The sequence below is a fragment of the Mustela nigripes genome, chromosome 7 (genome assembly GCF_022355385.1).
Source record: "Mustela nigripes isolate SB6536 chromosome 7, MUSNIG.SB6536, whole genome shotgun sequence".
Taxonomy (NCBI): domain Eukaryota; kingdom Metazoa; phylum Chordata; class Mammalia; order Carnivora; family Mustelidae; genus Mustela; species Mustela nigripes.
The window spans coordinates 115,236,011-115,259,349 of record NC_081563.1 but is presented as its reverse complement, the minus strand read 5'-3'; the positions used below and the strand labels follow the sequence as shown (position 1 = coordinate 115,259,349).

At 49.8% G+C, this 23,339-nt stretch overlaps 1 protein-coding gene across 7 annotated transcripts in view; it reads right to left on the bottom strand.

Moving 5' to 3' along the window:
- The window catches only part of DNMT3B (DNA methyltransferase 3 beta), a 41,588-nt gene that overhangs the window by 7,781 nt on the left and 10,468 nt on the right, over positions 1-23,339 (bottom strand). For 3 of the 7 annotated variants that reach the window (XM_059406784.1, XM_059406786.1, XM_059406789.1), the window contains exons 2-18: positions 17,116-17,278; positions 16,104-16,165; positions 13,820-13,927; positions 12,616-12,741; positions 11,734-11,943; positions 10,627-10,785; positions 8,232-8,339; positions 7,193-7,337; positions 6,387-6,446; positions 5,201-5,326; positions 5,006-5,050; positions 3,536-3,615; positions 3,121-3,233; positions 2,524-2,707; positions 1,845-1,929; positions 712-857; positions 155-245 (exon numbers count right to left, since the gene is read on the bottom strand). In XM_059406784.1, the coding sequence (XP_059262767.1) occupies positions 155-245; positions 712-857; positions 1,845-1,929; positions 2,524-2,707; positions 3,121-3,233; positions 3,536-3,615; positions 5,006-5,050; positions 5,201-5,326; positions 6,387-6,446; positions 7,193-7,337; positions 8,232-8,339; positions 10,627-10,785; positions 11,734-11,943; positions 12,616-12,741; positions 13,820-13,927; positions 16,104-16,165; positions 17,116-17,272 (2,005 nt within the window). In that variant the 5' untranslated portion in view covers positions 17,273-17,278. The remainder of the gene's footprint in view (positions 1-154; positions 246-711; positions 858-1,844; positions 1,930-2,523; positions 2,708-3,120; positions 3,234-3,535; positions 3,616-5,005; positions 5,051-5,200; positions 5,327-6,386; positions 6,447-7,192; positions 7,338-8,231; positions 8,340-10,626; positions 10,786-11,733; positions 11,944-12,615; positions 12,742-13,819; positions 13,928-16,103; positions 16,166-17,115; positions 17,279-23,339) is intronic. The other 4 variants (XM_059406791.1, XM_059406787.1, XM_059406785.1 and 1 more) reach the window with 3 other exon arrangements.

Here is a 23,339-nt window from a genome sequence, read left to right as displayed (position 1 = left end):
GGACACAGGCATCAGCAGGGCAGTAATTCATTACTATACTATCTCTGAGGAGAGGACATACAACGTACATAAGGTTGGCCAGACAATAGTTCCTCCTGAGACCAGTCCTTCTCAGCATTGAGGTGACAGAGGGATGTCTCTTAGGGATGCTCACCATACAGGCCTTTCCTGGCAGGGTTCACATTGGAGAGATCATTGCATGGGCTTCCACCAATCACCAAGTCAAAGGGGCCCCATTCTTCAATCTGTGAGAGAATAATAGTCACTCTCAGTGGGAGTTGGGGATGAGAAAACCCTAGGGTTTTCTAGGTTGCGTGGCTGGTTCAGTTGGTCGAGCACACAACTTTAAATCTCAGGGTTATGGGTTCAATATCCATGTCTGGTGTGAACCCTACTGCAAAGAAAAAAAGAAAACACTCCTAGAATCTCACTTCATCAGTTAAGTCTCCCAAATCCACTTCTCACCCAAGACAACACAATGCCCCAGATTTCCAAAGACCTAAATCATTTTGAATGATTTGCCAACTTGTGGGTCTTGGCACCACAGCTCAATGCAATCCCTGGTTCGCTCTTCTACCAGGACCCTGGGCCCTGGGCCCTGGGCCCTGTGAAGGGGGCTATGTGGGCATGAGGATGTGTGAGGCTGACGGCATGGAGGAAGAAGGGGTGGTGGGTAGGGCAGAGCCCAACAGGGGTGCAGGCTGCCCTCACATTTCTCTTCGTGATGTTCCTGACGTCATTCACATATTTGATGTTCCCCTCATGCTTCACAGTTCCAACAGCAATGGATTCTTCGCACACCTCAGAGGCGACGTACTTCTCCACTTTGATGCCCAGTTCTTTGAGGACCAAGTACCCTATAGGGTGTCAGGGGACAGGAAGTGCATCAGAGTTGTCCTCCCCGGGCACCCTCCTTCCAGTGATTCTAAACCATCTCCAGCAAGGACACGATGGTCCTCGAGGGAACCCACGCGGATGCCACAGAGACCACACACTGGCTACACCAATCTCCCTGGATGTTGACTTTCATGAATATGAAATACATAGTAAGTGGCACAGCCCACCATCGGACCTACTGAAATGGACAGGCACATAACTGGGGCCCCAGAACCTACCACCTAGCACAGTCAAACACAGACACACAGACAGGAATCTGCACCAAAACCATGTTTAGAAAACACCTCAAGGCCTGGTGGCAGAGGCCAGGCCCAGTTCCACTAGGCATGATCTGCACCAATACAGATAGTCTTGAAGACCCAAGAAGAGTTGGGGACCACAAAGTAATGACCTAAGGGAGTCATTAAAAGCTGTCAATGATTTCAGATTCTGGACACCAAAGTACACACATTTAAGTACAAATGATGCAAACAGCTCATTTCTACCGCTCCCTGCTATGGGCATAGAGATGTTACTGACAATACATCATAGGGCAGCTTTTTGGATTCATGGAGTTTGATCAGACACGTCCCCCAGAGGCAGCGTACGCGCTGGCCTGCCATGCTTCCTTGGGCCCTGGGCAAGCTGAGAGAAATAGGAGAGAACCAAGAGAGGAGGTATGAGGACCTGCCCAATTCAGCTCCAACAGATGCAACTTTATGGAACAGAAAAATCATTTTCTAAGATACCTGCACATAATAAATAATGCCAACCCGGCTAAGATATACCTGCCCTTAAAAAGGCCCAAAGGAGGCCCAGTAGGTGAAATGGTAGAGAGGTTTGAGGAGAGAAACAAGGAGCCCGTGGTGTTCTCGAAGTGACCAACAGGTCATCCCAGGGATCTTTCTTGGCACTGATGACAGGACACCTAGAGCAGGTGAGCGTCCCTAGATAAACTCCAAACTCACCTGTTGCAATTCCATCAAACAGGGACAAGACTCGAATGGGCCGCCTTCGGGCTGCGGGAATCGCAGGGTATAACTTGGGGGCTTCCTGCCAGGTTAAAGAAGGAGGTCATGGAAGTCACGGTAGAGGGGGTGAGACTCAGCCTCTGGGAGGGCAGGGCTGACCTTCCTCTGAGTCACAAACCCTGTGGCTCTGCAAATTCCTAGCTGGGATCCCCTAGAGAACTCTGGGCCTGAACAGCCATCCTTCCCTCAGACATGGACATAGACTGCGACTTTGATACAGATGCACACACACAAAAACACGATGCCCTACACAGAAATGACCTGGAGCCTCCCTCTGAGAACTGCAGGCAGGAGCCCAGGAAAATCCATTCCCACCATGATTTCAGTGTTATGTCTCAGGCTCCCCTTCCCTCTTCAGCTCCGCTAAGACTAAGGCTTGGTTAGTTCTGTAATCACTTCTTCAGCAGGCCTGGGAACATCCACAGTGAGAGGGCGTGAAGGAAGAGAGGAGAACACTGCAGAAGTCTGACAGCTAGACAGGGGACCAGGTCTGCGGCTCTCGGATGCTCGTCTATACAAGGGATCTTTCCCATTAACTCTTGCCAACAGACTTGCGGAGTGCTCCAGACCCCTGAAGCTCTGGGCGTGGGTGGTGCAGGGGTTCCATGTGGCTTACGTATTCAAGGCCCGGGTCGCTGGTGAAGAAGGCCTGCAGGCGCACGTTCCAGTCCTTGCGGCGGCGCAGGACACCGTGACAGCGCTGCGGGAGGCACATGAAGCAGCTCCACGGCTCCTGCAGCTTGGCGTCCTCCGCGGTGCCTGTGCCCACCAGCACCTCCAGGCACTCCACGCAGAAGCACCTGCGCCCGCCAGCAAGGGAGAAGGACACCCCCGTCAGTAGGCAGATCATCTGTTGGCCCCCCACAGTCCCCCTGAAGATGGCAACAGGCAGCCTTCTTGGGCCCCTTGTGCTCTTCTCCATGGGTTGGAAGGCACAGTGTCGGGAATCAGTCTCCATCAACCTGTCCCTTGAGGACCAATGCGTGAACACACAACCCACAGGCTGGTGCACAGAAAAGCTCCCCGGCACACCCCCGAGTTGGCCTACCTCCAGTAAGCCTTCCCCACCCTCAGGGACCACCACTCTTAGCCCAGCCGTGCTCCCCAATTCTGTCAAGGACACAAAGAGCATGGCCTGGAGGACCCCTCGCCAGGGTCCAGCCATCTTATCAGGGATCCCTCGGGGCTGCAGGCCCGGCCCCGCCCTACTCACCGGCAGCAGCTCGTATTGCTACAGAGCAGCAGCTCGCGGCCCTCACAGCACACCGTGCAATAGGACTGGTAGCCGTCGTCGTCATACATGTAGAAGAGCTCGAGGAAGCGGTCCTGGCAGCCAGAGAGAAGCGCCTGTGAGAGTGGGGGCCAAGGACCTCCAGGCCCCACTTGTTCGTTGGCTGAGGCCCCAGCACGCAGCCGTGGAACAGATCACAGGGTGGCTCTGGCACCCTTTTCCAGGGCCACCAGCTGGGGTCTGCAAGCCCTGTAGGATGGCTTCGCTGCTGCAGCAGCCAGCCCTTGGGAGGGGACAGCTTCCTTAGGGCCTCCCCTACGGGGACACACAAGTGCTTTTTCCTGGGAAAGAACAGCAGAGCTGAGGGAAGGAAAGCCCAGAGTCAGGCTACACTTACCCGGCACGTCTGGCAGAGCCCCCCCTCAAAGAGAGGATGGAAGGACACGGGGTTTTTCCGACCACAGGAGAGACAGCTATCTACAGGAAAGACAGGGATGCAGCTGGCAGCACTTACAGCCCCAACACCAGGGCTGAAGCCTGGAGTCTAACTCTGAACAGTTACTCCAAGCGAGCAAACTCACAAGGGTTCCTCATGCTCTCTTTCCTTCAGCACTGCTTCAAAGCTGCCAGCCTCCTTCCAGAGATGAGAAGAGGCCGAAACAGGAGCCCCAAGAAGGAGGTCCCAAACACAGGCAGAGGGCTGGGCATGTTGGAAGACCTGGGGCAGGACTCAGAGCCAAGGCCATGATAGCACAGAGACTTGCTTGGGAGGGCCTGGTATGAAGCTCTTTTGAGATTCTTTAAAGACAAATCTGGGAAATTTACAGTGAGGCCAATTTGCCTTTGTCTTTGTAAGAAATGCCTACAACGATCTCCATACACAGCCACGGGTGTAACTCAGAACAAGGGTTCCCCTTCCTATTGGGACATCGAGCCTGCCCTCACACCAGCAGGCCAGGATTCACGGACATCACTGGTCATGTGGGCGGAGCCATTATAATGCCTGAGACCTGGGTGCCTGGGTGGTAGAGTCAGGTTAAGCATGGACTCTTGGTTTTGGCTCAGGCAGTCATCTCTTGAGTTAGGGGACTGAGCCATGCCCTGTGTTCCGCTCTCAGCAGAGTCTTCTTGAGATTCCTCCTACCTACACTCTGGCTCTCTAAAATAAATCAATCTTTAAAAAAAAAAAAAAAAATGCCTGAGACCAAGCACCCCCAGCCAGGCAGCACAAATAGGTGATGAGTCTTGAGGAATGGAAGGATTATGTGTCAAGGTTTCCAGAATCAACAGGAGGAACTGCTCCAAATGCGAGCTTTCCCCAGGGTATTCTGGATCAGGAGCTGTGTTGTCTTCCTACCCAGAGTTGAGATAACCACTCAATAAATATTTGTTAACGAAAGGACATCAGTCTATGGAAGCAAGGGAGAGTCCATTTGTTCTCACACATTCTGAATTCAGTTTGATACATTCTGGGCAGTGTTTCAATTCCAGTGGCTAACTCCCAGCTAGGACAAACAGACCAGAGTTGGCTTGAGAGACTGACCATGGTGAAATGTGTCTACCTTGAGTCTCAAAGCCTGCTCCAGTTCTTGTTTGGGAATACCGAAGATGCCACAGATACTGGTTTCAGGTTTGGGATTCTCTGGGCCAAACTACCCCAACCCCACTGCCTTGCTCACTCACAGGGGCAGAATCAGGCAATGCATTCCACTATATACAGCAACAAAGATGAACCCACCCCAACCCGAGGCCAAGGCACAGCTCTGGCTTAGACTCCAGCAGGACAGGCAAGCAGGCTAAGCCTAAGATCAACCCTGGGCACTACCCAGGGCATGAAGGAGAGATCACCAAGGGGAGAGCCCCTTACCTTCCAGGTTACTCTTGTTATTGCTAACATCCAAAGCCATTTGTTCTGTTGAGAAAAGAGCAGATGTGGCCCAGAGTCAGGGAGCTGCTTTCTCTATCACCCAGGCACACACCCATGCTGAATGGCCCTTTCTGACGTCCACCCTGACTCGAAGGGAGATCGACCCCGCCAGCCTCCTCACTGGCCCATGGTTACCTCGACTCTGGTCCTCCTCTCCTCGGTCTTTGCCATTGTTGTAGCAGTTGGTCTTTAGGCGTTTGGGTGGGGGGCAGTAGTCCGAGGCAGCAGAGTCATCAGCTGTTCGTCTTCTGGTCTTATTCTCTGTGAAAGGTAAAGAGATGGAAGCCAGGGCAGAGGTACGGGGCGGGGGGAGGGGGACGGGGAATCCGGGGACTGGGATAGAACCACGCCATGCCTGGGTGCCCACCGGCATCTGGGCCAGGACATGGGTCCACACTGCATGTCCTTGTGGGCAACTCGGATGAGAACAGAATTCAGAATTCCTCGCCACGTTTTTATAGGGGTTTAAACAGCAATGGGTGCCAGAAAAACAGAAATGGGTGCCAGATCCAACACAAGGAAAATGAGACCCAGCTTCGTCTCTGATGCCAACAGAGTAACAGCCACATGTACTGACTCAGCACTAGATAGGACTTGTGTACCTGAGTGACTCCACTTCACCTTTAATCTGAAAATACGCTAAAAAACCAGAAGTGGAGCCCATCAACTGGTTCATCGGGAACTTGGGTCATCCATAAAAATAGATCATCTAGTATTTCTAATGAAAACACTGTAAAAACTAAGCGATCCCTAAGGCCTCAAAATAATAGATTTTGAAAACTGCTCTATAAATTTTAACTTCCAACTCTAACTATTGTACAGATTGTTAGAAATAATAAAATGCTGGGAATACTAGATTTATATTGATTTCACCCTTTCTTGGTACTTTTTGCAATGTTGTTATTAGACAAAAAAGTCTATTATGTGGCCACGGTGTATGTATTTCTTTAAGTTCCCATTTCATTTTCATTCAGTCTATAAATACCACCTATGAGGAACATGGTTAAAGGAAATCATGTAGACATTAGAGATCATAAAGACACTTTAGTGACAAAATTACATTGGACAGTGCATACACTATTAGAATTGCAAAACAAAGGAAAAGCAGGAATCCAACTAGTGTACAGAAAAAGCTGGAAGGTGTGCACACCCAATGTTAACCTGGAGGGCAGCTGTGAGGAGGGTTGGGAGTGAAGGGGTGGGTGAGGGCTCAGGTTGACTTAACAGATTGGATTCTTTCCCAGTGACCACTGTATATTCAAGAAATCGAAAGAAAAGTACAGAGAAAACAGTGCATAGTCAAAATATGGGAAGGGAATACCGTATTTCCTTGATTCTAAGTTCCCACTGCCTGCACGACGCACCTTCGACTTATTAACCACTTATATGTTGGGGGGAGGGAAACAAAACAAAACAGAAAATACTATGTTAAATGTATGGATTTTTAAGACAAATTCTGGATTTCGGGCATCTGGGATATCTGGAGTGACTTCTTTCATTAGAGGAAATATGATACTGGTCAAACCCTTAGGATGGGAGATACCTCTTTCTGAATGGAGATGGCTTACGGGGTTGGGGAGTGGGGGGACGGGTTAACACTTCCATGTTTTCTCCAGTGAACACAGCTTACTAACTTTTCCTTTAAAAAAAAAAAAATACATCAGGGTGCCTGGGTGGCTCAGTAGGTTGGGCCTCTGCCTTTAGCTCAGGTCATGGTCTCAGGGTCCTGGGATCAGGCCCCACATCGGGCTCTATGCTTGGCAGGGAGCCTGCTTCTCTCTCTCTCTGCCTGCCTCTCTGCCTAATTATGATCTCTGTTGGATAAATAAATAAAATCTTAAAATTTTTTTAAAAAGCACCAATGAAGATTCCATCTTGGCCTTCTGTTTACTCAAGTTTTCAGAGCAGATTCAACCTAATTACGTGTACCTGACCTTCAGCAGGAAAAAAGTGACTAGGGAAGCTGAAAAAGGCTGGGCTATTTGCTTTCCCAGCTTCCCGGGGGTTCAGAGTGACAAGACGCCTAGGGCTGACAGGAGGGTAGGTGGCAGCAGGGGATGCCTGCATCTCCCAGGAGGGTCCCCACCAGCAGCAGACATTGGGTGCTGCCCAGGGACCCAGTCCCACCTGGTTGCTTGTTGTTTGGTTTGAGGCCCTCGATCCCAGTGGGTTTAAAGCCCCCATGGGCCCACTCTAACATGGGCTTCAGCTGATCCTCCAAGGAGTCTCCAGGATTGCTGGGGAAAGTTTTGCCAGCCCGCACCCTGGCTTTCTGCGGAGATAAAGAGGATCTGATGAACAGGGGGGTGGGTCCTAGCCAGGCCAAACCCAGGGACTCCCCCAGCGGAGGCCTGCATTCCTCTTCACACTGGTCCCTTTCATAGCCCAGCAGCTGTCCTGAGCTGTGGTATGTGACAGGGAGGAGGGGCCTGTTTAGGGAGACAGGCAGGAGGCCATGGAGGGGGAATTAAGTCTCTCCATGTAGATACCAAACATGATCTCTTCCCCATAGGGCTGTGAGTGCTCAGTTCCCTCTCAAAGGTCAGAAGATCGACAATAGGAGAAGTACCAGCCAGCATGTCTCACCATCTCTGAGAAGTTTCAGATTTCTGGTTTTATTTCCCCAACTAATGAAGCTGGGGAGGTCTCAAGTATTAAGTCCTATTTCAGAGACACCAAAGTTTTACATGTCTAATTAACCATAGAGACAGGCTCATGAATGCTGGACCAAGGCCACGGACCATTACATTTCCAAATCAAGGCAGAGGGAGTGAATGACAGGCCTGAGGTCAAGGAGAGGAAGCAGCTGGCCTCAGCTGTTCTCTAGTCTTGACCTCGAACCACACCACTCAAAGGAAGGAGGCTTTGAGGCCCTGGAAAAGCTTATTCAGAGATAGGAATATTGTCTCCTGCCCCAGAGGGTTCCTCTTCCCTCCGTCAGCAGGCACGGAAGCTGGGGGTAGTGCTGGGAACTCACAGGAAGTCTCAAATCCCTTCCTTTCCTTCTTAGTCAATGGGCTCCTGTCATGTTTACATACACTTTCTCCTTGGTGGCTCTGCCCCCCGCTACCACTGGGCACACTGGGGCCTGAGGTGGCTTTCTAGAAGTCTCTCACTTTACCTCTGTTCTCAGGGTCAGGCCCTCATCACCCACTACCCATGTTACCTCCAATGCATGGTACATGGCCTTCCTGTAAGAGACCAGCTTATTGAAGGTCGCCAGGTTGAAGTGCTGACTGAACAGCCCCAGGGCCACTAGCTTATCTGCAGACACCTAGAAAAGAAAGCCATCATCAATACCCATGTACAGCCTGGGTCTGAAGTGTCCTGTGTCTCTCCCAGCTTTATTCCTGCAGATCAAGCTATAGACTAGAAAGAAAAGCAGAAAACAAACAGGAGCACAGCCTTTAACATACCCTATAGCCAGAAGCATGGCGAACATGACACTCCAAGTGGGAGAAAGTAGGATTCTCCCAAGGGATATGATCAAACGTGTCCTTTATTTGTATATATTCTAAGATCCACAGGGTTGTTGATATAGGCCCCTCTCAGTCTTGACATTAACCATGGATGGCCTGACATTGGTGCCTTTGCACGTGTTCTTCCTTCCTTCCAGAGCACGATAAACAGCTGTGATGTAGGCTTTTATTAACACAATTGATTTAATACACATATTTTGAAAACACTGCTGGCACAGAGTGAGCAGTTTTTAGTTACTGTGATTTGTTGCTATGTGCCTTCCACTGGGGCTAAATATCCCTAGTCCACAAGGTTCATACCCAACTGTGCACAAACACGTTAGGTTGCAGATAGGACAAGACGAAACTGGTGTTCAGGGACACTAATCAGCCCTGAAAGCCATGTGACCTATCACTCCCCTGAGGGCTTGCTTATTCTCATGCCAACCTCTGTTTTTTTTTTTTTTTTTACATCTCTCACCTTGACCTCCCACAAGGGGCTATTGCCACCATTTATAAGAACCTAGGGATCAGGGGTGCCTGGGTGGCTCAGTGGGTTAAGCCGCTGCCTTTGGCTCAGGTCACAATCTCAGAGTCCTGGGATCAAGCCCTGCATTGGGCTCTCTGCTCAGCGGGGAGTCTGCTTCTTCCCCTCTACACGCCTGCCTCTCTGCCTGCTTGTGATCTCTGTCTGTCAAATAAATAAATAAAACCATTTTAAAAAAGGAAAAGAACCTAGGAATCAGCGAGGTTGTACATAGAAATGCAGGTGCTGTTCTAAGCGCTAAACTACTCTAGGACAATAGCCCAAGCACCAGGACCTGTGTGGCAATCCTGTGCTATTATGCTAGCAGCCACACAAGTCATCCTATTAGCATCAGACCCTGTCTTGCAAAGCTCAATATAGGTCTCATTGGGCCAAAGCAATTACGAACAATCCATGTCTCTCTCCATTTCACAGAACTCATGGCCCACATCCCTGCAGTTAGATGCTTCAGGGAGAGCAAAGGCCCAAGACATTTGTCATCCTGCTCCCTCTGCTGGCCAGGAAAAGTATCCACATGCATTCTACCTGCCAGGCAAGACTCCATGCCCTCTGGGAGTGTCAGTGTGTTTACAGCAAATCCAAATCATGGTGGAAAAAGAACCTCAATTTGAGGTTCCTGAATCCCACAGATGTACTGGGATGGTTCTCTATTTCCACATCTGCCTCCATCCCAACCCAGCTTGCTACTGTTCCTCAAACCTTTGGATATGAAGGTGGGACTAACATTTCGAAGAGACCATCATCACAGGCTAAGTATTGCCTGTGCTGTTCTCATCACAACCCAAGATCTCAGAATGTGCCTTTGACAAGGTTTAAGGAACTGCCAGATTCATGTCCAACAAACAAAGCTCTTACCCACAGACTTTCATCAAGAAGTAACTTAAAATGTTTAACAAAAACAAACAAACAAAAAAACTACAAAGTTTAGGACACCTAAGTGGTGTGGTTGGTTACACATCTGACTCTTGGTTTCGGCTCAGATCATGATCTCAAGAGTCATGAGATCAAGCCATGGTCCAGTTTTGTGCTCCGCTCTTGTCCCCAACCCCCACATTCCCCCCCAAATAAATAAATCTTTAAAGAAGAAAAAAGCTTAATACCAATAATCAATAAACCCTAAAATCAGTTGTCTTCCATGCCCCTAGGCCCACCTCTCCTCCCATGCCCCTCCCAACACCTCTCAGAACAGATCACCTTCCTGTCTCTTCCAGGCTTTTCCCAAAGAGAATCTTTGAGTGTCTGCCCAGGAATCCATCCTGGGGACTCTGCCCTGAGAAATAAATAAAAACCAACAGAGCACAAGTGGCTTCAGAATACTTTCCAGCTCTTGTAAAGTGTAGACAGACTAAGCTCTGGGTGCAAGAGAACCTATATGTCTTTTATGTCAGTTAACAGGAAATTTTTGTCCTTCCTAGACACAAAGAGTCAAAGAGTCTCACCCATCTGAAGAAACAGTCACAAGACACGCATCTTAAAAAAAGTCAAGTATACAAGGAAATAAAGGAAACTAAGGAAATGGGTCTGTGGCCCATGAGAGCCTGCCTGGCCCAACTCACCTCAGAGAACTTGCCATCACCAAACCACTGGACCCACCGCATGCCGGACATGGCCTGGCGCTTGGAAGTGGCCTTCCAGGACACCACCATGGCAGGCCACCAGGAGAAGCCCTTGATCTTTCCCCACACTAGATCCCCTATCCCGAACTCCTTCCCATCCTGGAAAAAAAAAAAAAAAACACATGAAGGAATCCCAATGAGACAGATCACCTGGGCCAAGGAAAAAATCTTTCCCACCTCACTAACCCCAAAGGCCACCTCCCCTTGGGCCAACTTGGAGCATTACTTTGAAAAAGTAAGAAATAGGAGAGAGAACGCCTTGAATATATATGTAAGGGGTCAGTTTGATTTTTTGACAGGAATGTGGGATTTATTAGAATTTGTGAAATTTCACCTTTAATTTGGGAATTAAAGATGTCAACTTTATCATATTTGGGAATCATATTTGGGAATCAAAGATGTCAACTCAAAACACAGGAAAGTAAGACTAGAGTTAAGTCATGACAATCACCTGGGTTTTTTCCACCGAGGGTTTAACAGGCTATTCCAAAGCCATTAAAAAGCAAATTGTAGACACTTGCACACAAAAAGCTTAACCATGAAATGTGAAATGCCCATGAGAAAAAAGTTACTCAAACAGACCTACAATCTGATAAACATAGGAAACAAGACTTCTCTGCAACAGGTGTCCACACTCGGTATGAACCCGGCCGTGGAGTGAACCCCGCCCACCAGCTAATCATGGACAATACACAAGACGGATTACAGAATACAGGGGACCACAGACCTGAGAGAGGGGACTCCAGCTCCTAACAAAGTAACCAGGCTACAACTGTACATAAAACATGAACAGAATCACACCACATGTTACATATACAAACAAGGCACATGTATTTGATGGTACAAATATGGGGCAATCAGAAATTGATTGATTTACTACTGGCAGAACAGCAGGATAAAGGAAGTAGACACTGCATATGGAAAATCTGCAGGCTAAAGAAATTCAAGTATTACAACAGATGTGAGCCCTCCCCCGCCGAAAAAGGTAGGAATAATGCCTATGGGTAAGCGTGTTCTTTCCTATTATTTAGCCCATCCTTGTGGTACCTGATACTCAGCGCTGTCAGCATCTCTAGCCTCCAGGTCCACCTGTGGGGACTCAGGGCCATCCTGCTGACTGTCCTGGGCCAGGCGGGCGTAGGGGGTACTGCTGCTCTGGGGCACGACGTCATCATCCGTGAGGTCAATGGTGAGGTAGGGGCTGGCTGGGGACGGCCACGGTGTGCCTGCCAAGGATACTGTCCGCCTCCTCAGGGACTGTGGACAGAAGGACACGAAACTTGGGCCACAGCAAACCAGGTAGGTGACCAGAGATCAGTGGAACCCCAGTTGCTTCCCAAATGAGCAGAAACAGTGAAGATAAGATGTAAGATGAAGGGAACAGAGACCACCAAGGACAGTTTCCCAGGAACCATTACTCCTCAAGTGGTGGGAAAAAACCTCCTTCAAGAGAGAGACAGAATCAAGGACAAAGGCAGAATGATGATGAGGGATGCCGAGAGCCTCTGGGAGCCAAGCTGAGAGAGGGCCGCTGGTTTCCTCAAATGCTTACTGTGTGCCCAGCCTTGAACCAGGAGTGGAGAATTGCAGTAACCACTGGGGTTGCCTCAAGACAGTCAAAGATGATACCAGGGAGACAAAACAGTTCTGGAGTAAGGAGTTTCAAGCTCATTCCAGAGGAGGAGCAAGAACCCGGTCAGTAGGGGAATTTGCACATTGCCACCCGAGTTCCATCCAGATCAGGCCAGGAGAGAAGTCATCGGGCTTAAGAGAAGCTTACCCAGCAACCAGGAAAGAAAGGAAAGGTAAGACCCTGAAAAGGTTGTAAGAGTGGAGAACGGATGTAGGTTACACACCAGCCACTCTGGGTGGCCCAGTGAGAGGCAGATCTTCCCCTTAAAGAGACGGGGGTTATCTGGGGGAACCAACCCTGGTAGCTGAAAACTCCACGGGGGACTCATCCACGTGATTGCGGCCCTGCCGGCCTCGGGTGGAACGTGGGGAAGGCCGGGGCCGCTCCCGGCTGGAGACACTGGTGTTATTTCGAGTTCGGACCTGGAAGCAAGAGAGGATAAGCACGAGGCCGCTGGTGACTAAAGGCATGGAGTTCTGGGCAGGGGGCCAAGAGGACCCGACTGGAAAGGTCACCTCACATCAACAGAAGTGCAACAAGGTGGTTAAGTTAGGGAAGAGTTTGACTGGCCACGTTCCCCCCTTCCCTGAAACTCCCGTTAGTGGGAGAGGGGGGTCGGGTGTCCCCAGGCCTGCCAGCAGCTCGCGGCAGATCCCAGGCTGCCCAACCAAGACAGCAGGCAACTGCAGACTCAATGAAGACTAAAATCCAAACCAAACACTTTCCCCCAAAAGCGTTGGAATAATTTGTTGCCTTCTTCAGGAAGGTCCTGGAACATCAAGAGGAAAGCCCTTGAACATGAACCTGCAACATCTCTATTCAAATCCTACACATGACAATGACTGTTCATGGGGCACCTGGGCTCAGGCAGTTAACGGCTGACTCTCATTTTTCCACTCAGGTCATGATCTTAGGGTCCTGGGATTAAGCCCCACACTGGGCTCCACATTCAACAGGGAGTCAGTCTGCTTCAGGATTCTGGCACCCTCTGTCCCCCACCCTGTATGCTCATTCTCTCTCTAAAACCAATCAACCAATCCCAAAATAAAATTTCAAAGATTCTTAAAAAGAATTACTGTTTAACTTTGGTAAGTTACTGGAATCTTCTAGTCTGTAAGAAGAGCATGACATACATCGCATGTTGGGTGAGATTATAAACTAGACCTACAGTGCTCACCAAGTGAGCCCCCCACTCCCACTGTCATTAGCAAGGACTGCCTTTCTAGGCCTCACACTGTAAGTCACAGAATCTACTTGCAGAAAGAACTCCCAAAGGCAATCACTGGTTGAGCCATCCAGCTACAAACTGTCTTTCTCAGGCACTTAAAGCCAGAAGTGCCCAAAGAGCTGAAAACCTGCCCTGTGAAAGCAAGCCTTTACAAAGATAGTTCGCAAACCTTGCGGTCATTTTCCAATTTCTAAACCTCCAAGGAGAAAGGAGGATCAAGACAGGTTTCTTCCACTCAGGCCTACAGAAGGGCGGAGGGGCAGGCGACTTACAGCTGGGCTCTCAGACCGCGTCCTGGTTTCTCGATAGAGTTTGGGCATCACCGGGGTGTCAGAACCATCTCCATCTTCCCCCTCGCCATCTCCGTCACCTGTCAGATCCTTTAGAAATGAAGCATTAGGAATTGTAAAGGTCATTAAAAGGTCACATAACTGAAACAGTGTGAGAATGAAGAGTCCATCATTTTGACCCAAGTGACCTCAAAGTACTTGACCTCAAAGTATTTGTTCAAAAAATACTTTACAAGGGCTTGCCATGGGGATCACTAACTCAAGACATGACAGAAAAATAAAATCCCAGTAAAATCCCAAGATAGGGTATGAAAGCAATATGCGTCATCAGGACTCCTGTCCGTACCCCACCCCTCCCCCCGGGAGAGATTCGGCTGCGCCCCGCAGGGAGAGCTGGTCAGCCTGCACAACTAAGTATCTGCAAGAAATCGGAGGTTCGGGGCACCTGGGTGGCTCAGTGGGTTAGAGCCTCTGCCTTCTGCTCAGGTCATGATCCCAGGATCCTGGGATTGAGCCCCACATCGGGCTCTCTACTCAGCGGGGAGCCTGCTTCCTCCTCTGACTGCCTCTCTGCCTACTTGTAATCTCTGTCAAATAAATAAATAAAATATTTTTTAAAAAAAATTAAAAAGAAATCGGAGGTTCAAGAGAGATGTTTCCTGATACCACGACCAAGAAGAAAGGGCACCAATTCTGTGTCAAGTCATGAAGAACCCCTAATGCGTGTCCCATTCCCAGAGCAAAACCCAAACCTGGGCACAAAAACCGGACAGCTTGTGAGCAGTCTCGGGCCCAGATCCTGGATTTCCCAGAACTGGATTTCTCACTTGCCCATCTTGTGGCCTTGACTGAGTCCATTCCTCTTTAAAACTCGAACAGTAATTCCCTTGTAGCACAACAGAGTGATAATGAGAATGGAAGATGCAAGCCTCGCCCAAGGCCAGGCTCAGAGGATGCTCAGACGGGAGGTTCCATTCCCACTACTGGTAACAGTGCACCCGAACTCAGATCGCTGTCTGGACCACATGGTCCCAAATATCCACAGCTCTTCCCCTACCCATCTGTGTCCCCACTGATTGCTCTCCAGCAAAACAGAAGCTGTGCAAATGTCCCTAACTCTGTCCGCAGCGCGTGACACTGGTTCTTCAAAAAAAAAAAAAAAAATCAATAACCCAAGTGAAAAAACTCTACTATGATTAATAAGAACACAGGAGGCAGAAATGACGTCAGGAATAAATGAACATGATGGGGCGCCTGGATGGCTCAGTCATTAAGCCTCTGCCTTCAGCTCAGGTCACAGTCCCAGGGTCCTGGGATCAAGTCTGTCAGGCTCCCTGCTTGGTGGGGAGCCTGCTTCTCTCTCTCCCACTGCCCCGGTTGGTATTCCCTCTCTCACTGTCTCTGTCAAATAAATGAAATCTTTTTCTGTGTGAGGGTGAAAAAAAAAAAATTATGAAAAACCACAACTTGGAAAAAAACTCAACACTAGAAGCTCTGCGGCAAGTATTCAAAGATCTTGCAACGATTGTTTAAAATCCCCTACAAGATGCCTGGCAAGTTCTTTCCATCTTAGGAAAAAACACAAACTTCCATGAGGCCACATAACCCTAATTATCAAAACCAGACACAAATATATTCTGATAAAATCATACACCCATTTTATTCATGAAGATGCTGAAGTAAATCAAATTCAAAACACACCATAACTGGGAGTCTGAGTAGCTCAGTGGGTTAAGTGACTACCTTCATCACTCAAGTCATGATCCCAGAGTCCTGGGATGGAGTCCCATATCAGGATCCCTGCTCCATGGGGAGTTTCTCTCTCTGACCTTCTCCCCTCTCATGCTCTCACAGTCTCTCCCTCAAATAAATAAGCAAAATCTTTAAAAAAATTAACAAAACACCACAACCAAGTTGGGCTCACTCCAGGAAAAAAAGATGGTTTACTACATTAGAAATTTATTAATATAACTAATCATCCACTGAGAAGAGAATTTCAAAAAATATGCTCAATAAGCAGTTATTGAAAAAAAATGTAATTCAGTAAAATAAATATTTATGATTTTAAAAAAGACTTGGCACTTAACAAAAATTGCCATCATTCATGAGGTTGTTCGAAGGCCTCTGTGTGCTCTGGAGTGCTGGAATTTCACCATTTAACAAATATATTGGGTTCAAGTTTGGTGGAGCCTCCAAGTTCCCATTTAATGCAAGCTCAAGGGGAATTCCCCTGGAACCCTGGAGAAAGAACAAGTAAAACGCATACCTGAGTATAACTTAGCAGACTGGAGACCTCCCTCTTTGACAGCCGAGAGCTTGATCTGCGACCTGGAATAAAGAACCAGAGTCTGTTTGGAGAAAGGGGCAAGCTCCCAAGCTGGGGAACAGGCAACGTCTTGCTGACCTGCAGTGCTGTCCCTGGTGTCTCCACTCTTAAACCCACTGGCATCCTCAGGGGTTAACTCCTAGCCCCTCAGGATCTGTGGACCAGTCAAATGTATTCATAAAGCAACAGGGCACAGAGCCAGGCACATAATATGATCGAAAACAATACTGGAGGTACTCGTGAGGGAAGGCATCAAATTCCTTCCAGATCTGTGGCCACCAAACTACAATTAATGAACAATCGAGTGCCTGGCGTATCAGTCACATTTCAAGTGCTCACATGTGGTTAGCGGCTATTATAGTGAACAATGCAGAAAACAGAACACTTTCACCCTCACACAGAAACTTCTATTGGACAGCACAGCTCCAGGGGATTTCAACAGCAGATGGGACAATACAAGGTTTTCTGAAACAGCTGGGTCAGAAAATCTCAGTGGGGAGGACCCCAGGTGATGTGATCCTGAACTATGCAGGGGAGGGGTGGGGAAGGGAAGGCGGGGAAAGGAAACAAGTCTCAGACCCTCCCGAGTGTCATCTACCCACATAATCACAATCTGGGTCCCAGATTGTGGGAGAAGGGTCCCACTGCAAAAGGGCCAAAGATCCCAACCTATGCTGCGAGCACCCCAGCCACGGCTGGGAAAAGACGGGGGTCATCATCACCTTGGGGTTACCTCCCCAGTGACCCAGCTAAAGTATGGACAGGTTGGGGGGGGGCAGGGAAGGACCCAAGGGCAGGGATGAGAAGTGGGCTTCCTTCCCCAGGAGGTGGTGGAGCATCTCAGAGACCAGACCCTCTCCCCACAACCTGCCCTGAGCCCACTCAGAGACTCATGTCCAGCCGCTCTCTGCAGTGCCTGTCCCACACCCCTCCTCCCCACTGGCCCGGCCACCTCTGATCTCCGGGGTGCTGATAGCCTCCAGGATGGGGGGTGAGGGCGCATCCTTGGAGTCAGAAGACTGGTCGCTGCAGCCCCCATTAGTGATGATGGAGTCTTCCCTCCCGCTGGCGTCCTCCTCTCTGTTGAGTTGTCTGGTGTCTCCCTTCATTGTTTCCTGCAGGAGGGCCAGAATGGGCAGGGTAGCAGGGAAGCAAGGGCACAAGGGGGCAGCACACCCCAAACCTCCAGCCAGTGGCTCTAGGTCTTCAGGCCAACAGAGGCCCCTTGACATCTTCTCCGGGTGATACTCCTGCCCAAGGACCCCACCCAGACTGCCCCCCAGAACCTGCCCCCCTCACCAAACTCGGAGGCTCAGGACTTGGTTCCATGTGGCCAGGCGGCCCGAAGGCTCAGATACCAGCACCCAGGACAGAGGAGGGGGCTGGGCTGTGGTCTGAGGCTTAGGCTGTTCTGTGCAATTAGCCGGCCACTTCAAACAATGCCATTTAGAACCCGCCTGCCCCGGTCTGCCTGCCGCCAGCCTTGGTCCCCTTTACCCCTGGCCCCCTCTCCCTGCCCAGCCTCCGCAGGGCCTCAGGAAGCCAGTGCATTATTTTCCCTCCTGACCCCTTTGTTTGCTCTCTCCTTTCCCCTCAATCTCCAGGTCCTCTTCCCACCCGCCCCCTCCTCCCCCACAGAACAGCTTCTCTCCTCTCCATGGCAGCACAAGCCCCGCCCCACCCCAACCTCAGGGGCCCATTGGTCTGCTGGCCTGTCGCTCACTCCCCTCCTCCCTCACCAGCTGAGGCTCAGAGTCCCAAGTTCCCAAGAAGGGAAAGGATGGAGGAACACAGGCAAAAGACTGGGGCAGTTAACAAGGGGAATGCTTCCCTACCTGCTCCAGCCTCGCCCCACCTCTGGGCTGTCATCTTGCCACTGCTGCCCCTCCTGGTAACTGCATCATCTCCAGGCTATTAGGCTAAGACCACCAGGTCAGGCCAGGTCTTCACTGATGGGTTCAAGGGCCCTGTGACCTTTGACCTGGCCTGCAACATTTGTTGGCTGCAAGAACCTGCACCTTTCATTTATTCCTCCTCAAAATGTGATCGTAGGCGCGTTTTATAGAAAAAGAAAACTGACAGACATACCAGGTTAATCTCCCAGGTCAAGAATTCACATCCAAGAGGTGAGGCCAAGGTAAAAAAGGAGCCTAGGTACTGGGTAAGGCCCCCAGATTCTCATCCCTTAGTTTCCCCCAAACTGCTCCAGAGCTACTTGGCACCGCACCCTACTGTTCCGGACAAAAAGCTCTCCCAGTGAAGAGCTACTTATCAGCACTGAGCACTCCCAGCCCTACACCCCATCTTGGGACTCACCACACAGTACCAGATGATCCGCACTACCGACCCAGGGTACCTTCTAGAAGAATCGTCAAGGCTACAGGGTCGCAGACTGCCAGGTGATATAGCACCAAGTCCACCAGGGGGCGATGTGGGGGCTCTGTCTGAATTGCACTGCTGCGCCCCCAAGTGGATATACGATGTCACCTGGGGTCCCAATTCCATCCTCTGCACCTGTCCCTCACCCAGGCCTGGTAGTGGGGCTGCTAGACTTCTGCCCTATTTCCCAGAAGACCCAGGGGCCAACCTGGGAGATGGTTAAGAGCTACAAAACCTCAGGCATGGCCCTAGATCTATGTCAACCCCAACATTTCCAAAAGATCCCTGTGTGATTATATGCAAGTTGAAAGAGCACTGTGCTGGTTCTAAATGCATTCTTATTCATAGCCCAGTGTGGTCTTTTCCCTCACATGGCCCAGGGTGTGCAGGCTCACACTTCCTGGTCTGTTCTCTCTCAATACATGTAAAGGAATCTCACCAGCCCCAGGGAAAAGAGGAATACCTGACCTAGCCCAATCGGCTGCTTCTCAGCCCCTTTCACTGGCCAAGCCCTGACCCAGAAGAACAGACTGGCTGACCTATGGCCAGATCCTGTGAGGCCAAGCAGCCAAAATCCCAGGAAAACTGCTTCAAAGTAATAATTAATTCCCAGTGTCCTGCCCCAGGCAAACCAGTGAACTAAGTAACCCTGGTGGCCTAACACAGGGTGGGAGGGTGGGTCACTGTGCAGGATTCCAAGGGTCCCCCCAAAAGCTTAAGGGAAGAACAGGCAAGCCAGGGTTTCTCCTCAGAAGCTGATAGCAAGCAGGTCAGAGGCTGAAATGGAGGGCCATTACTTTCCACTCCTCCAGGGCCCAGGATTCTCTCAGACAGCCCTTAACTTTGTCAGTCAGGAGCCTCCCTCCTAGACAGGCCCAGGAGGAGCCTGCAGCCCAGAGTAGACAATGATTAACTACCTCAGGCCTTACCCCAGGGCCTCAGCAGTGCCAGCTCCTCCGCCGTCTACCAGACAGACCTGTGAGCAGAGCTCCTTCCCAAAGCCAGAGGTCAACATTCACGAAAAATCTCCTACCTCTAGGAACTGCACCCATGGGCACTGGAGGAAGATTCAGGCAATGAAACCAGCCAACTCTAAGTGTCATGGGCTACCTGGGCAGCAAAAATAACCACCTTCAAATTGTATAATTTGATCGTGGGAGTTCACACAAATTCCTTCTCTGTAGCCTTCATTCCCTGGGGTTTGCACAGACAGTAGCTTCCCTTGCAGCCTTCCTGCAACACCTTTGTCTGGAGCCTGAGCCCACTGATACGCAGTGCAGTTCCTCTCCCACCCTGACCCTTCTACCTGGACCACTCTCTACACAGAGGATGAATAAAGCCACCTCCTAGCATGGGCTGCTGCTGCCCTCCTCTGCCTGGAAGCCCTCCCCACCCCTGCCATACACCTCCTGGTTACTCAGACTTTAAAACCACATGGTCAAAGTCAGGAAGGCTCCTCCCAAAACACTCCTCCAAAATTAATAACCACAGTTAAGGGTGCCTGGGTGGCTCAGTGGGTAAAAGCCTCTGCCTTCAGCTCAGGTCATGATCCTGGGGTCCTGGGATCGAGCCCCACATCAGGCTCCCCTTGGAGCCTGCTTCCACCTCTCTCTCTCTGTCTACTTGGGATCCATCTCTGTCAAATAAATAAACAAAATCTTTAAAAAAAAAAACCACATAGTTACACAAACCCTCTTGCCTAATGATACAGTAATTTTTTTCAGTGTTTACTATTCTATATGCAACACTTCTGTGCTTTACCTGTATTAACTCACTTATCTTGAAATGCAGAACATGTGGTCCCTGTTTTACAGATGCATAAACTGTGCAATGTGGCTTCCTCAAGTGTTCAAATCCCGAAAAAGTTAAGAACACATCAACTTACATACTCCTGGCAACAGGAGAAAATTAGCACCAGAAATCTGTATGTGATGGTGGACAGCAATCACCCTCACCTCTTCCCATCACTCCCTGGATAACACAGACCCCAAGACAGGCCAACTGCTTTCTCTAGTGTGATCTTTCAGCACTGGAGGCTAAGCAGCCTTGGTTACCTCCCTGAAAAGAGGCAGCACCTTCCAGAGGGATTTTTCCAGAGTGGTCATCGCTGTGCTAGCTTAAGAACTGTGCCTCCCCAACCCATGGCCATTAATAGTTCCCAGGTCCCTACCATTCACTCCACACAGTACAAACCACTCTTAACCCGCGCCCGATCCTGAAGCAGGTCCTATTATCAATCTGCTTTCAACAGGCTCAGATGAATTAATGAAGCTGCCCAATAGGGTGGCAGTGCCAAGACTCATGCCTAGGCAGTCCAGGGCACATGGTGTAACTGCTGTACCCGAGACAAGGCAGCGCGATTTCTAGTTAAGAACAATGCATCGGGGCGCCTGGGTGGCTCAGTGGGTTAAAGCCTCTGCCTTTGGCTCAGGTCGTAATCCCAGGGTCCTGGGATCGAGCCCCACATCGGGCTCTCTGCTCAGCGGGGAGCCTGCTTCCTCCTCTCTCTCTGCCTGCTTCTTTGCCTATTTGTGATCTGTCAAATAAATAAATAAAATCTTAAAAAAAAAAAAAAAAAGAACAATGCATCACCCATCCCAGGGGCTACAAGAACTTCAGGACTGAGGGACAGGACCAAACAGCTGGGTGTTTACCTTCCCCAGAGGTTATGGTCTAACCTCGTGATGCGAGGTGAACTCTGACCCTTTCCCAGAGGCTAGGGTCAAGCACAGGATTTAGGGGAATGCAGCAGTGTGGGGTGGGCTCACCCGTGAGGTTCTCCCTGCAAGGCACTGCCTCATTAGTGCAGGGTGCCTGTGTCCCAACTGAACCAGGTCAGACGTGTCCAAATGCAATGTGGCAGACAGAAGGATGGGTGGCACCCCCAATTAGACTCAGGGAGGAGGCCCAGGGACTCGACCCCCTCACCCCAATGCAGCTATAAAGCAGAGAAGTGAGGTCATTCATTTCCTCCAAGCGGGCACCAGCAGCACCTTGTAAATGGTAATTGCATTAATTAAATGCATAATACAGGAAGGGGGAATGGTTGGCATGATGGGGAAGTGGGTAAAGGGGGCCACATGGTCATCCCAGCCCCACCCTGAGTCCCCCAGGGCATAGAGGTTTAGTGCAGTAGAACAAGAGGTTGAAAGATATTCCCACCACCCCTATTTTAAAAAGTCCTTCTAGGGGCACCTGGGTGGCTCAGGTCAGGATTCCAGGGTCCAGGGTTCGAGCCCCACATCAGGCTTCTTGCTCAGCAGGAAACCAGTTTCTCCCTCTACCACTCCCCCAGTTTGTGTTCCCTCTCTTGCTGTGTCTGTCAAATAAATAAATAAAAACTTAAAAAAATAAAAAACAAGAAAGTCCTTCTCTACAGCCTGTGGGAGGGACACCTAGGCTACCGAATCCTCCCCACCCCAACCACTCAGGTCTGTTCCATTGTCCAAGATTCTGAAATAGTTGTGATTGAGCAATTACTATGCATCTCATGCAAGGCCAGAGCTTACGCTCAGGATTCCCAATTTTGCAGCTAAGTAAAGTGAAGCCTGAGAGAAAGCAAATGGGCAGCTCCTTGCCCAGGCTTGCAGGACGACTAAGTCATGGAGATTTAGGCCTAACCCAGGAGCCAGACCTTAAAGACATTTCAAAACTAATATGCTAAGTACAGTATTATAGTGAAGCCTGGGGAGGGACACTTCACCCAGGTAAAGAGAGAAAGGAGGGTAACCCAGGAAGTGGAAAACAGTAAACACAAAAGGTTAAGGGGGCTGGAGAGAGGCTGCCCACCTAGCTGGTGGCAGGGAAGAGGTTCCCAGAGTTCGGGGCCTTTGCCTCATCTTTAGGAATCTTTGCTCAACTCCGGGAATAGCCAGATTTACCGACAAGCTGGAATGAAAATGCCTTCAATGTCTTTCTCAAAACCCAGTCTTAACCATTTGTGAAATGAAATGACCCCACCTAATTCCCTGGGTGGCTGGCGTTAGGAATCCCACAGGAGAGGACACAACCCTGAGAAGCTGGGGCGTCCACGTTTTCGTGTGCCATCTTGCCAGATTTCCCAGCTCTGCCTCACCAAGGGAAGCATCCCTTCATCGTGGGTGATTCAAAAGGGAATGTGGATTGCTCAGTGCCTCCAGGCCATGGCTGCTTGCACCGCTGTCGCTGTACAGTAGAAACTGGGCCTTGGTATAATGATCAGAAATTAAAAAAACAAGGGGTGCCTGGGTGGCTCAGTGGGTTAAGGCCTCTGCCTTCGGCTCGGGTCATGATCCCAGGGTCCTGGGATCGAGCCCCACATCGGGCTCTCTGCTCTGCGGGAAGCCTGCTTCCTCCTCTATCTCTGCCTGCCTCTCTGCCTACTTGTGATCTCGGTCTGTCAAGTAAATAAATAAAAAATCTAAAAAAAAAAAAAGAAATTAAAAAAACAACTGATCCACTCGGGTCGAATCAGACACGCATAAAATACTAGCCATAGGAACCTGATCCTTATAGCATTGCTCCTATTACCATTAAGCTAACAGAACACCTACATGTTCTGCAGTGGATTGGATAAAAGCACCCTTTAGCTAATTCACAGAGAAAGAAAAACCGGGGTGCCTGGCTGGCTCAGCTGCAACTCTTTGATCTCGGGGTTGAGCCCTATTTTAGGCACAGATTCCTGAAAAATAAAATCTTAACAGAAAAAACTAGGAATATACATTAAAGATCTGACAAGACATAGCAACTTAAATGGGAGTTTACAATCAAGCTTTTTGCCCTATAAACTAATGCACTCAGCCCCCTTCCCCTATGGTT